Source organism: Aotus nancymaae, unplaced genomic scaffold (genome assembly GCF_030222135.1).
Source record: "Aotus nancymaae isolate 86718 unplaced genomic scaffold, 86718_ANA_hifiasm-v0.15.2.pri h1tg000010l, whole genome shotgun sequence".
Lineage (NCBI taxonomy): Eukaryota > Metazoa > Chordata > Mammalia > Primates > Aotidae > Aotus > Aotus nancymaae.
Genome location: NW_026988421.1, coordinates 36,379,470 through 36,394,526, shown reverse-complemented (window position 1 = coordinate 36,394,526; position 15,057 = coordinate 36,379,470). Strand labels below are relative to the sequence as shown.

The following is a 15,057-nucleotide window of genomic DNA, read 5'->3' as shown; positions in this document are numbered from 1 at the left end:
CTCTCTCCCTCCTGCCACCATGTAAGATGTGCCTTGCTTCCCCTTCGCCTTCTGCCATGATTGTAAGTTTCCTGAGGCCTCCCCAGCCATGCAGAACTGTGAGTCAATTAAACCTCTTTCCTCCATAAATTACTCTCTCAGATAGTTCTTTCTAGCAATGTGAAAATAAACTAATACAGCCTTACTCTGCCATAGAATAACTTTTTTTCTCTTTGAGATGGAGTTTTGCTCTTGTTGCCCAGGCTGGAGTGCAATGGCATGATCTCGGCTCACTGCAACCCCCGCCTCCCAGGTTCAAGTGATTGTCCTGCCTCAGCCTCCTGAGTAGCTGGGGATTACAGGTGCCTGCCACCATGCTCAGCTATTTTTTTGTATTTTTAGTAGATATGGGGTTTCACCATGTTGGCCAGGCTGTTCTCAAACTCCTGGCCTCAAGTGATCTGCCTGCTTCAGCCTCCCAAAGTCCTGGGATTACAAGTGTGAGCCACAGTGCCCCACCTAGAATAACTATTAACCGAAGAATATGGGACTGTGAGCAAGCAATGAGGTGGACAATTTTATTCACCTTTGCTTCATGGATGATAAGGAAGGACCAGGGGTCCTAGAACTACTCAGTTTTTAATCCATCTTCCAATGGCCCATGTTGTAGAGAGCAAGCCCAGAGGTGAGTTACAGCTGAGTACTGGGGCAATGTGTCATATGAAGAGAAAAGAGGAGATAATAAGGAGAGTTTAACATGGATGAGGGAAAGTGGGGAGTGTTTTTAACAGCTGCTAAAAGTATGGAACTTAGAGGACAGAGAATTATGTCCCAATAAGACTTCTCAGATGTTTTTGGTGGTAAATGATACGAAATCCCTGAGTAATCCAGCTTTAAGGAAACCAACATGAAAGGTTGACATTGTTTCAAAGCTTCTAGCATTTAATTCGTGTGTGTGTTTTTTTTTTAGTGTGATGCCATGCTTATACTGAAATACATGCTTATACTGGGGCCACCAGATTTATTAGGGTTACACTGACCAGATTACTTTCTATTCTTTATTTGGGCATCTCTTATTGCTGTTTCCCACCAGTCACTAGACTTTTCATTGTAACTCCATATGTGATTCATATCTCAAGGTATATTGCAGTTTCAAATGTGACATCTTACCTTACATTATTTGCATATTGTATTACATTATCTTTTCTCTTATATATTAGAGAAGTGGCTGGAGTTACTTTTATTTTCTCTGCAGAGTGCTATAGTTTGAGATCATGTCTTAGAGTTGGTTACTTCTGAGAAGAATTCCACTGTACATAAATTATCAGTATCTAGAAATTTCAGTTGGCCTCTTTCATCAAGCCACATATGGATTCAATTTTCAGAAAACTTAGTCACTTTCTGAACTATTCAGAAAGTTGGAGAGGGAGGCCATGTAGAGTAGATTTAAGCATCAACCTAATTTTAATTTTTTTTTTAATACAAGTTTAGATAGAACCAAATATAATTTGACAGTCTCCATTTTTGGCTACAGAAGATTTTTGGTAATTTGGTTCAAAAGATGTATCAAAATGCTTAGAGTTGACCAGGACCAACCTGGCTTCCATTTTTCTGTCCCATGTCCTCATTGGTTTATTAATTTGGATAGACAGCACGGCCTGATTTTTTTATCAGAAGATATAGTCACCATACTCATGGAAGAAGGAATCAGGGACTGTGGACTACCTGGTGAAGGTACATAGTGAAGGGAAGGACAGAGAAGATTTGGGGTGTAAAGGATAAGGAATGTCCTATTCATTTGTTTTTAAGGAAAAAAGAAACTGAACATTTGGGTATGCAAAGAAGTCAGTAGAAAGTGAGGGATTAAGGGTGGAAATAACCACGGAAGCAAGTTCTGGAGGAGACAAAAGCAGATTTAATCACAAACCTGAGTGGCCTTAGAGAGGAGGAAGCACATGCCATTCTCAGGGAAAGAGAAGATGGAAGAAATATAAGGCATCTGAACTGAAGGAGTTTCTGACATGACCTTAACTGTCTCCGCATAGTTAACAAACAGTCAAATGACTGTGAGGAAAGTAAATGCAGGTTTGGGAGTGTGAGAAGAATAGAAAAGAGGATAGTGAGTTGTTTAGGGAAAAAGTAAATAAGTTCATGTCAAGTTCGAGCCACCCTGAGGGCCTAGCTGACAGCCCCATCACTACATAGCACACTTGTCAGTGTCATCATGCAGCAGCCCAGAAGCCAAGTCATGGATGGTTTGAGTCTGCCCAGAATTGGGGACTGGGACGTGCCTGTGGTGGAAAGTCAAGCTGTCTTCTTAGGGAATCTCTGGCTGGTGAGTACCATCTAAAATGCTTATCATGGCACCAGACCAAGGCCAAGGAACTAGAAGTTTGCTGAGGACAGAGAAGTTTTATTAGAGAGAATAGAAGGGAAGAAAGAAGTCAAGTTCAGGGTTGATGACTTCAGAGTTTAATAATACAGAAATGAAGTAGTTTGAAGTGATAATTCCAAAGTTTTCTGCAATGGAGATTTAGAAAAGAGTCAGGGAATACTGAGGTCTGAATATGAAGGAAGTCATCCTTACGAACTTTGCTGTTACCCAGTGTCCAGGCTGGATGACAGGTATTTCCAGGAAGAGAATGGGTAACATGAATATGTGACATTTCCTCAACTCAGGTGACCACAAAACTGTTTTTTCTTGCAAATACCAGTATTCCAGAGATCATACTTTGGAAAACTCTGTTCTAGGGCTCATGATAGACTTTCAGCTTGTTGAATGAATGAGTTACAGGTAAGAAGTTAAGAGGCAGCCTGGGAGGGTGTCAAAATAAAGAGAAGGCAAGTATTGTGTCTCCAATTATGGGAATCATTGTGAGCCTAGGCATCCCCCGCTCTGGTACTTCCATCTCCTGCACCGCCAACTTCTCTACTGCATCCCTGTCACCTTCTTGCTACCAATTATGGGCCAGGGAGTAAGATCTATTTACTGAGATACATCTCCTTATTACCTATTCCTTTCTTATGTTTGTAGATGGTTCTGTTCTTGCAAACCCCCAAATAGATCTCAATGAAATCAAAGTCACTCTTTGGTGGTGAAGGGTTGGCAAAAAATACCACAACATTTTGAAACCTTGTGTGCAGAGAGTCCCTGTCCCCAGGTGTCCTGCCAGTTTACACATAATATGCGTGTACATATTCCTCACCCCACAGCCTTCGTTTCTCTTCCATTTCAGTTGGCTATGCCTATACCCACCCTCATTTTATATCACTCTGATGGTTAGTTAGCAAAGGAGTATAAGGAATCAAATGGTATTCTACAAAGTATCATAGTAAAGTGGTTGGGTAAGATGTGCTGGATTAATGCTGCTTCTGAAAATGGAAAACCAACCCTATCACCACCACCACCATTCCACCCCCCCGTCACTAGGTAACTGGAGGACAGACAGGACAGATATCAGAAAGGTCTTTGTAACAGGAAAAATAGTACAGAACTCTTCACTAAGCAGAGAATTTGGTTAAAGAACGTACAAGACGTGGAATGGCTCTCAAGTATCTGTTGGAGGCGATACCAGCTTTGGTGTAACCATGACTTTTGTTGCTTTGTTTCAGAACGCCAGCCAGGCCCCTCTGTGGCCAATTCTAATGCCCTCCCTTCAAGTTCAGCTGGGATCAGTAAGGAGCTGATTGATCTGCAGCCTCTCATCCAGTTCCCAGAGGAAGTCGCCAGCATCCTGATGGAGCAGGAGCAGAGTATTTACCGCAGGGTCTTGCCGGTCGACTACCTCTGCTTCTTAACCCGGGACTTGGGCAATCCCGAATGCCAGAGGTCCCTGCCCTGCCTCAAAGCGTCCATCTCAGCGTCGATTCTTAGCGCTCAGAATGGAGAACACAATGCCCTTGAAGATCTGGTGGTGAGGTTTAATGAGGTAAGAAGCCGCTTTTGGATGTCTTGGTATCTGACTTGCCTGTAAGTGATTTTCAAGCATCCTTCCCCTTCTAGGTTTGTCTGTTCCTGATGTATCTCATTGCCACTCTGTCTTGCCACTTCCATGATGGCTGTTTTCTTTCCAGGCAAGGAGACAGACATCACATTGCAATCCTTCCTCTCACTGTACTCCAACTTGCCCTTATGCCTAATTGATTTCACCTCCATTCCATAGCATTACCCAGTCCACCAATCCTAGTCCCTTTAGGCACCCAGAATGCCAATGCCCAGCCCCTTCCTCTCCCCCACCAAACCCTCATTTCCACAGATGCTTTTAAAACCACATGCCTCAATTTTGAGTTTTGACAGCATGATCCCTGACCGCATTCGTATAACCAACCCCCTCACCCGCTTCCATTATCAGGACTCCCTCAGCAGAAACACCTGGGTCAGCAGAGCAGGCGGGAACCATGGGGCAATTCATTGAGGGGCAGTGAATCACCTCGGTTCTCTGCATCCCATGAAGATCCTCAGCCCCAGAAAGTCACTCCAAAGCCTCTGAGACCACATCAGAAGCTGTTCTGAAAAAGACAGGTGTGACTGGAGTCTGGGAATACTTAGGGCAAAGCCATTGTGTGGGGCTCTGGGGACTCACTGGGAGATAAAGAGCCACTGGCTGGCATCCCTGTGGCCCTGGGGCAGGGAGGAGCAGCAGGAAGGAAGCAGGGAGTCTCCATGCAGTGCTGGGGTCAGGGCCGACTGCCCTCTTGGGCTTAAAAGGTACTTTCTCTTAGTAATGTGATCCACACCCTGACTTTTCTATTCTACATTTTGTGTTTTAGACTTAATTTCTTTTGTTTTGAATATTAAATCACAAAATATTAATTGGTATGTTTGTTGGTTGTTAGTTGGCTCAACACAGATACAATAGTTTTCTATTTTGGTAATTTAGTAAACTCTACCTAAATGTTAACAGGATATTCCTATTCTGAGTTATATACATCTCTGATTGACTGAGGATCTATCAGCCTTTGTTACTTAAACTCTTTCTGGCCAGGTGCGCTGGCTCATACCTGTAATCCCAGTACTTCAGGAGGGTGAGGCAGGAGGATCGATTGAGGCTGGGAGTTCAAGACCAGCCTAGGCAAAATAGCAAGACATTGTCTGTACAAATATAAAAATTAGCTGGGCATGGTGGTGCACACCTGTAGTCTCTGTGGAGGCTGAGAACAGAGGATCCCTTAGCCCAGAAGTTTAGAGGCTTCAGTGAGCTAGGATCACATCATTGTACTCCAGCCTGGGTGACAGAGTGAGACGCCATCTCTAGAAAAAGACACAAAACACTTTCTAACTGGAGCTCACTTTGCAGCCTCCATAGCTTGCCAATCCAAATCCTGATGACGGCTGTAAATGTCAGTGACCTGATAAGGCCCAGTGAATGCAGCAAATGTTAGAGGCTGAGCTCAAGTGATTCTGTGCCCAGACATGCCCTGAACACCAGTCCATCTGGCACTGTTGTGCTATTTTATATGCACCACTTACTTGCTCCTTACAACAACCTTGGGAGACAGATATTGTCATGTCATTCGCCCCATCTTATCAATGGGGCTAATTTTCTAATTAATGGGAAACTGAGGTATGTGGAGATTAAGTTATTTTCACAAGATTACATAAGTGGTAGGTGGCGATTTTAGTTTAAGCCCACATAGTCAGGCCCTGGAGCCTGGGCTTTGAACCACTATAGGATGCTGCTTCCCACCTGCAGCAGGATTGCACTGGGGGGTGGTGTCTGCTAAAACTGCAGATTCCCAGCCCCACCCCAAACTAAGTAAGACAGAATCTCTGGAAGTCCACATGAGAGCTTGCAAACCTCACTGCCCCAAAGTTGTTTTTAAAAATAAATCTCCTGATGTTCTTGATTTTCCTTACTGATAAAAATAAGATGGAAAAATGAAAGTTCCAGTAAACTGAGTGATTTTATTGGTGGATTTCACTGTATTTCATGAATTATTTTAAACTTCCAGATCTACCCACTCTCACATCCTTAGAACTCTATCTTATTTTTTTTTTAATTTTTAAATTTCCACCTGAATTTAAAAGTGAATTGCCAAAACTTTAAAAACTAATTTTAAATTAAACTTGGATTTCTTCCATTCACTTCCATAACCTTGGGAATCAAAGACGAGTCAGTGATTTCACTAATTCAGAGTTAGCGATAATATGACCTACAGCTGGGTAGAGGCAGGCTTTGGACTATCTCTGAAAATAGTTTAGCTAAGCAACTTCAGAACGTAAACAAGATTTCTGGGAAAACACTTAAGCTACTTAAGAGAACAGTCTGTTTCAAGTATTCTCAAGCATCTATTTTCATACAAATTATGGGTATGCTGATTAAAAATCAGTCTCATATAGTCAGATCCCAAATGATCTCTACTAGACGAGACTGCAATAGCTAAATTCTAGTTCTCTTGTATATCTTTAAAAAGTTTCATTGCATCAAAAGAATTTTCAAATTCAGATTTTCACCGATTTCTAATGGCCTTGCCTTCAAATCAGCATGGCTTTACATACTGTTAAAAAAAAGGAAGAAATGGAGTTTGCATTTGCATTTATTTAATAGATGCTCTGGACTAGACATTACATTTTCACATTTTAAAAAATCTCATTCAATTCCTGTGACAGTTGTCATTATCCTTCTCTTCCAGATGAAGAAAGTGAAGCTTAGACAACAAAATAAATAATGATAGTGCTGAATTATGGCCCATAGAGTAAAGTAAATATTCTTGAGTTCATACAGATGTAAATAAATCAGTGTGGTGGGGGTGGGGAGTAGGGACAGCACTTACTTATAGAAAATTTTCAATTAATAAATGTAGAAAGAATGAGAAAAATAGAAAATCATCATTAGAACACTACAGTAATAACTGTGGCAGGCAAGGACCACTGATGAATTCTAAAATTATTGGGCAAAAGTAACTTTGATGAGAAATAAGATACTTGCAAATAGTCTCAAAGTATCTCTCCACAAGATGTTTATCAATACAAAGGGAAAATAGAACAATGAAGAAACCTGGTAGACACTGGCTTGACCAAGTGATCAAGGCTATCATGATCTGTAATGAGACGTATCAACATACATCTCCTGATATGATGCCCTGAGAAAGGCAGGACTTATCTCTATGGTGTTCCTGTCAAAAATGCACAACATAAATCTAGTAATGAAAAAAATATCAGACAAATCTAAATCAAAGGACATTCTACTCTTCAAAAATGTCAAGGTTATAAAAAGTAAGAAAAAATTGAGGAACTGTCAAAGACTAGAGGAGACCAAGAGACATGACAAGTAAATGCAGTGTGGGATCCTAGCGGATCTTGGACCAGGAAAAGACATTAATGGGAAAATCTGGAGAAAGTCTGAGACTTATAGTTTAGTTAGTACGATTGTATCAATGTTAATTTCCTGGTTTTGACAATTGTGCTATGATTATGAAAGATGCTAACATTAGAGGAAGCTGGGTGAAGGGTGTACAAGAACTCTCTGTACTGTCTTTTGCAACTTTTCTGTAAATCTAAAATTACTTCAAAATAAAAAAAATTTTTTTAAGCAGTGAGCTCAGAGAGACTGAGTCACTTGTCTAAGTAGCTGAGTGAATAACAGAATCCAGATCTTTTTTCAAAGCCTAGCTCTTCTTACCCAGCTGCTTCTTTCTTGTTGAATTATCAGGTTCAAGTCTGTAGTAAAACCTGACTTGCTAATTGAGAATTATTTAATTAGCCTTGGGTCTCTTTCCCTCTTCCCTCCCTCTGTTTCTGCTGCTTTTCTAAATCTTCTGTGTGTCTATCCTTTTTCTACTTCTCTTTCTGTTTCTATTTTTATCCAATTTCCCATTATCTAGGTTTCTGCCATCACTCCCTCATTCATTCATTCATTCATTCTTTCTTTCTTTCACTCATTTGTTTATTTGAATTTTTAGTTTTAATTTTTGTGGATACATAGTAGGTGTATATCTATATGGCATGTAAGGTATAATTTGGTACAGGTTTACGATGGTAATCACATCAGAGTAAATAAGGTATCCATCATCTCAAGCATTTATCTGTTGTATTAAAAACAATCCAATTACACTCCTTTTGTTATTTTTAAATGTACAATTAAATTATTATTGACTGCAGTCACTCTGTTGTGCTACCAAATACTAGATCTTACATTTTTTCTAAATATTGTATGTACCCATTAACTATCCCCACTTCCTCCCTCACTCCCCTCTACTACCTTTCCCAGCCTGTGGTAACTCTGTCTCAATGAGTTCAATTGTTTTAATTTTTAGCTCCCACAAATAAGTGAGAACACACAGAGGCTATCTTTCTGTGCCTAGCTTATTTCACTTAACATAGTGACCTTCAATTTAATTCATGTTATTGCAAATGACAGGATCTCATTCTTTTTTATTGTTGAATGTATTTATAGACTACATTTTCTTATCTATTCATCTTGTTGATGGACACTTAGGTTGCTTCCAAATCTTGGCTATTGTGCATAGTGCTGAAATAAACATGGGAGTGTGGATATCTCTTCGATATATTGATTTTCTTTCTTTGGGGTATATACCTAGAAGTAGAATTGCTAGATCACTGAAGACATACTTACTGGCCAGGCGCAGTAGCTCACGCTTATAATTCCAGCACTCTGGGAGGCCGAGGAGGACAGATCGGTTGAGCCCAGGAGTTTGAGACCAGCCTGGGCAACACAGCAAAACCCCATCTCTACAAAAAGTATGAAAAATTAGCCAGGCATGGTGGCATATGCCTGTGGTCCCAGCTACTTGGGCATCTGAGGTGGGAGGATTGCCTGAGCCTGGGAGGTCAAGGCTGCAGTGAGCCAAGATTGTGCTACTGCACTTCAGCCTGAGTGACAGAGTGAGACCTGTCTCAAAGAACAGACACATTCTACATAGAGTACCTACTATGCTCTAACCTTCTCTTTTATCCCATTGGCATGTCAAACATGTTTTTTAAAAATAAGAAATTAGCAATATATGACAAAAATTTGATGTTACGAGCCCATACTTTGATTCTGCCAAAATTGGATACACAAAATAAATGCACTTTCCTCAGTGGAAAGATGTATATTCCTTGGAACTTAGTATCTTAAAGACAAGAAAGAGAATATTAGCTCCATTGCAGGTGCTAGTCACTGGGGTGGGGGAAGTGAATGCATTTCCTCATGCATCCGTTCAGTTAATCCCCCACTTCTTAGAAGCGATGTACTGTGGTAGATATGCACTAAGGAGAGTAAATAGTCTGCTAGAAGCTCCCAGGCATGGACACAAGTATCTACCAAAAAAGGCAGGAAGTAAGTGCAGTGAGAGTGGCACCAACCGTGAAGGCTGGGGTGTCCAGGTGGGTGACCAGAGCTCATTCTACTGAGCCCTGGAGTCTGGGGCTGGGTCTTGAGAGATGGGAGGAATAGAGGGGGAAGTTCATAGAAATGGAAGACAGTCCAGACAAAAGACAATCAGACAGTTTTTGTCATGAGCAAGACTCATGGCTTAGGGAGGCAGCTGCTTCCAGATTACCCCTAGAACCATGCTTATGAGCTAGAAGTTTCTATATTCTAACAACTCTCCACACAATGACTTAACTGTAATGTGGGAAAATGGAAGAAAATTCCTAATGCTTTTTGGGCAGTTTTACATAATGTTCATTCTTAGGAAAGCATGGTTAATATGCAACTCAAAATATGACCATGAAATTACCGAAAAGGTTCAGCTTACATTAACAAAAGCCTGGAGATAAATCATTTAAAATCACTTTAGATTGTGGCTTGGAAGCAATGTTTCCTCCCCATTCCCCCTTCTTCTGACCTATTAGACTATAGTGCACAGACTAGAGAAACTTCTTAAAGGAGTTTCTCTTTATCCTTGAAAAGAAACAGAAGCACATGGAGGGGTCAGTCCTCAGGCAGAGATAGCAGATCTGTGTTGGGGGTTTCGTCCAGCTTTGCTTAGTTTGAGAGACAGGTCTTCCCAAACTTTCTTAACCTGGACACCTCTCTGTAGTCATATTCCTGATCTAAAGCTCCTAGAAGCCAGTATTCTTTCTCTCTCCTTTCAGGGGGAGCAGCCAAGAAGTGCAAACTTCCTGATCACCCACAAAGTCTCTCACTTTGACAGTCTCAAATCATATTGTTCTTTTTTCCCCTCCTTTATCTTCCTGCATCTAGCTTATACCTCTAGCCCACATTCCTTTTGATCTTACTGTTTAAAAATTCCTCTTAAAATAAATTCGTAAGCCCTTTATCTTTTCTAGAGGATATGGAGAGGCATTTTTTATTGACAGTTTTACCAAAAAGATGCCATACTTTAGTGCATACAGCTGAGAAGAGAAGAGGGAAATCAAGATTGCAAGGCATCCTTCCTGCCTTCACTCCCTTTCCCCTGTTTCCTGAGAAGCACCTTGGTGGAACGTGGAGTGAGGGGAGGATCTTGGCATCACGGTTCTGAGTCGCTAGCTCTCAAACCTCATGTCTCCTTAATATGGCCTTTGCTTATTTTTTTAAAATATATATTTTATTGTGTTTTAGGTTTGGGGGTACATGTGAAGAACATGCAAGATTGTTGCATAGGTACATACATGGCAATGTCATTTGCTGCCTTCCTCCCCATCACCTATATCTGAGGTTTCTTCCCATGTTATCCCTCCCCAACTCCCTACCCCCCACTGTCCCTCCCCTAGTTCCCCCCGACAGACCCCAGTGTGTGATGCTTCCCTCCCTGTGTCCATGTGTTCTTATTGTTCAACACCTGCCTATGAGTGAGAATATGCAGTGTTTGATTTTCCATTCTTGTGTCAGTTTGCTGAGAATGATGGTTTCCAGGTTCATCCATGTGCCTACAAAGGACAGGAACTCATTGTTTTTTATGGCTGCATAGTATTCCATGGTGTGTATGTGCCACATTTTGCCTGTCCAGTCTATCATTGATGAACATTTGGGTTTTTGCTGTTGTAAACTGTGCTGCAATGAACACTTGTGTGCATGTGTCCTTATAATAGAACAATTTATAGTGCTTTGGATATATACCCAGTAATGGGATTGCTGGGTCAAGTGGAATTTCTGTTTCTAGGTCCTTGAGGAATCGCCACACTATCTTCCACAATGGTTGAACTAATTTACACTCGCACCAACAGTGTAAAAGTGTTCCTATTTCTCCACATCCTCTCCAGCATCTGTTGTCTCTGGATTTTTTAATGATCGCCATTCTAACTGGCGTGAGATGGTATCTCAATATAGTTTTGATATGCATTTCTCTAATGACCAGTGATGATGAGCATTTTTTCATATATTTGTTGGCCTCATATATATCTTCTTTTGAAAAGTATCTGTTCATATTCTTTGCCCACTTTTGAATGGGCTTGTTTGTTTTTTTCTTGTAAATCTGTTTTAGTTCTTTGTAAATTCTGGATATTAGCCCTTTGTCAGATGGGTAGATTGCAAAAATTTTTCCCATTCTGTTGGTTGCCGATTCACTCTAATGATTGTTTCTCTTGCTGTGCAGAAGCTGTGGAGTTTGATTAGGTCCCATTTGTCTATTTTGGCTTTTGTTGCCAATGCTTTTGGTGTTTTAGTCATGAAGTCTTTGCCTATGCCTATGTCCTGGATGGTTTTGCCTAAATTTTCTTCTAGGTTTTTCTTATATGGTGTTAGGTCTTATGTTTAAGTCTTTAATCCATCTGGAGTTAATTTTAGTGTAAGGTGTCAGGAAGAGGTCTAGTTTCTTCTTTCTGCACATGGCTAGCCAGTTTTCCCAACACCATTTATTAAACAGGAAATGCTTTCCCCATTGCTTGTTTTTGTGAGGTTTGTGAAAGATCAGATGGTTGTAGATGTGTGGCATTGCCTCCAAGGCCTCTGTTCTGTTGAGTTGGTCTATATCTCTGTTTTGGTACCAGTACCATGCTGTTTGATTACTGTAAGCTAGTAGTATAGTTTGAAGTCAGGTAGCGTGATGCCTCCAGCTTTGTTCTTTTTGCTTAGAATTGACTTGGCTATGCGGGCTGTCTTTTGGTTCCATATGAAGTTTAAGGTGGTTTTTTCCAGTTCTGTGAAGAAGGTCATTGGTAGCTTGATGGGGATAGCATTGAATCTGTAAATTACTTTGGGCAGTATGGCCATTTTCATGATATTGATTCTTCCTAACCATGAGCATAGAATGTTTCTCCATCTGTTTGTGTCCTCTCTTATTTCGTTGAGCAGTGGTTTGTAGTTCTTGATGAGGTCCTTTACATTCCTTGTTAGTTATATTCCTAGGCATTTTATTCTCTTTGTAGCAATTGTGAATGGCAGTTAGTTCTTGATTTGGCTGTCTTTAAGTCTGTTATTGGTGTATAGGAATGCTTGTGACTTTTGCACATTGATTTTGTATCCTGAGACTTTGCTCAAGTTGCTTATCAGTTTCAGGAGATTTTGGGCTGAGACGATGGGGTCTTCTAAATATACAATCATGTCATCTGCAAATAGAGACAATTTGACTTCCTCCTTTCCTAATTGAATACGTTTATTTCTTTTTCTTGTCTGATTGCTCCAGCTAGAACTTACAATACTATATTGAATAGGAGTGGTGAGAGAGGGCATCATTGTCTAGTGCCAGATTTCAAAGGGAATGCTTCCAGTTTTTGCCCATTCAGTATGATATTGGCTGTGGATTTGTTGTAAATAGCTTTTATTATTTTGAGACACATTCCGTCAATACCTAGTTTATTGAGAGTTTTTAGCATAAAGGGCTGTTGAATTTTGTTGAAGGCCTTCTCTGCATCTATTGAGATAATCATGTGGTTTTTGTCTTTGGTTCTGTTTATGTGGAGAATTATATTTATAGACTTGTGTATGTTGAACCAGCCTTGCATCCCTGAGAAGAAGGCTACTTGATCATCATCGATAAGCTTTTTGATGTGCTGTTACAATTGGTTTGCCAGTATTTTATTGAAGATTTTTGCATCTATGTTCATCATGGATATTGGCCTGAAGTTTTCTTTTCTTGTTGAGTCTCTGCCGGGTTTTGGTATCAGGATGATATTGGTCTCATAAAATGATCTGGGAAGGATTCCTTCTTTTTGGATTGTTTGGAATAGTTTCAGAAGGAGTGGTACCAGCTCCTCTTTGTATGTCTGATAGAATTTGGCTGTGAACCCATCTGGACCTGGGCTTTTTTTGGTGGGTAGGCTATTAATTCTGCCTCAACTTCAGCCCTTGTTATTGGTCTATTCAGGGTTTTGACTTCTTCCTAGTTTAGGCTTGGGAGGATGCAAGTGTCCAGGAATTTATCCATTTCTTCCAGGTTTACTGGTTTATGTGCATAGAGTTGTTTGTAGTAATCTCTGAGAGTGGTTTGTATTTATGTGGAATCTGTGGCGATATCCCCTTTATCATTTTTTTATTGCATCTATTTGATTATTCTCTCTTTTCTTTTTTATTAATCTGGCTAGTGGTCTGTCTATTTTGGTGATCTTTCCCAAAAACCAGCTCCTGGGTTTATTGATATTTTGAAGCGTTTTTTGGTGTCTCTATCTCCTTCAGTTCTGCTCTGATCTTAGTTATTTCTTGCCTTCTGCTAGGTTTTGAGTTTTTTTGATCTTGCTCCTCTAGCTGCTTCAATTTTGACAATAGGGTATCATTTTTAGATCTCTCCTTGCTTCTTATGTGGGCATTCATTGCTATATATTTTCCTCTAGACACTGCTTTAAATGTGTCCCAGAGATTCTGGTATGTTGTGTCTTCCTTCTCATTGGTTTTGAAGAACATCTTTATTTCCGCCATCATTTCATTGTTTATCCAGTCAACATTCAAGAGCCAGTTGTTCTGTTTCCACAAAGCTGTGCAGTTCTGAGTTAGTTTCTGAATTCTGAGTTCTAACTTGATTGCACTGTGGTCTGAGAGACTGTTTGTTAATGATTTATGTTCTTTTGCATTTGCTGAGGAGTGATTTACTTCCAATTGTGTGGTCAATTTTAGAGTAGGTGTGATGTAATGCTGAGAGGAATGTATATTCTGTGGATTTGGGGTGGAGATTTCTGTAAATGTCTATTAGGTTTGCTTGATCCAGGTCTGAGTTCAAATCCTGGATATCCTTGTTAATTTTGTGTCTCATTGATCTGTCTAATATTGACAGTGGAGTGTTAAAGTCTCCCACTATTATTGTGTGGGAGTCTAAGTCTCTTTGTAAGTCGTTAAGAACTTGCTTTATGTATCTGGGTGCTCCTGTATTGGGTGCGTATATATTTAGGATCATTAGCTCTTCTTGTTGCATTGATCCTTTTACCATTATGTAATGTCCTTCTTTGTCTCTTTTGATTTTTATTGGTTTAAAGTCGATTTTATCAGAGACTAGGATTGCAACTCCTGCTTTTTTTTGCTCTCCATTTGCTTGGTAAATCTTCCTCTATCCCTTTATTTTGAGCCTTTGTGTATCCTTGCACGTGAGATGGGTTTCCTGGATACAGCACACCAATGGGTTTTGGCTTTTTATCCAATTTGCCAGTCTGTGTCTTTTGATTGGGGCATTTAGCCCATTTACATTTAGGGTTAATATTGTTATGTGTGAATTCGATCCTGCCATTTTGATGCTAGCTGGTTGTTTTACCTGTTAGTTGATGCAGTTTCTTCACTGTATCACTGCTGTTTACCATTTGGTACGTTTTTGGAGTGGCTGGTACTGGTTGTTCCTTTCTATGTTTAGTGCTTCTTTCAGGAGCTCTTGTAAAGTAGGCCTGGTAGTGATGAAATCTCTGAGTAATTGTTTGTTCATAAAGGATTTTATTTCTCCTTCGCTTATGAAGCTTAGTTTGGCTGGAGATGAAATTCTGGGTTGAAAGTTCTTTTCTTTAAGGATGTTGAATATTGACCCCCACTCTCTTCTGGCTTGTAGGAAATCTCCTGAGACATCCACTGTGAGTCTGATGGGCTTCCCTTTGTGGGTGACCTGACCTTTCTTTCTGGCTGCCTTAGCATTTTCTCCTTCATTTCAGCCCTGGTGAATCTGACGATTATGTGCCTTGGGGTTGCTCTTCTTGAGGAATATCTTTGTGGTGTTCTCTGTATTTCCTGGACTTGAATATTGGCCTGCCTTGCTAGGTTGGGGAAGTTTTCCTGGATA

The 15,057-nt window shown here is 40.4% G+C and overlaps 1 protein-coding gene across 5 annotated transcripts in view; it reads left to right on the top strand.

The window, feature by feature from the left end:
- The window catches only part of PLCE1 (phospholipase C epsilon 1), a 341,927-nt gene that overhangs the window by 184,028 nt on the left and 142,842 nt on the right, over positions 1-15,057 (top strand). For all 5 annotated transcript variants that reach the window (XM_064374097.1, XM_064374096.1, XM_064374095.1 and 2 more), the window contains one exon: positions 3,592-3,908. In XM_064374097.1, coding sequence (XP_064230167.1) covers positions 3,592-3,908 — 317 coding nt within the window. The remainder of the gene's footprint in view (positions 1-3,591; positions 3,909-15,057) is intronic.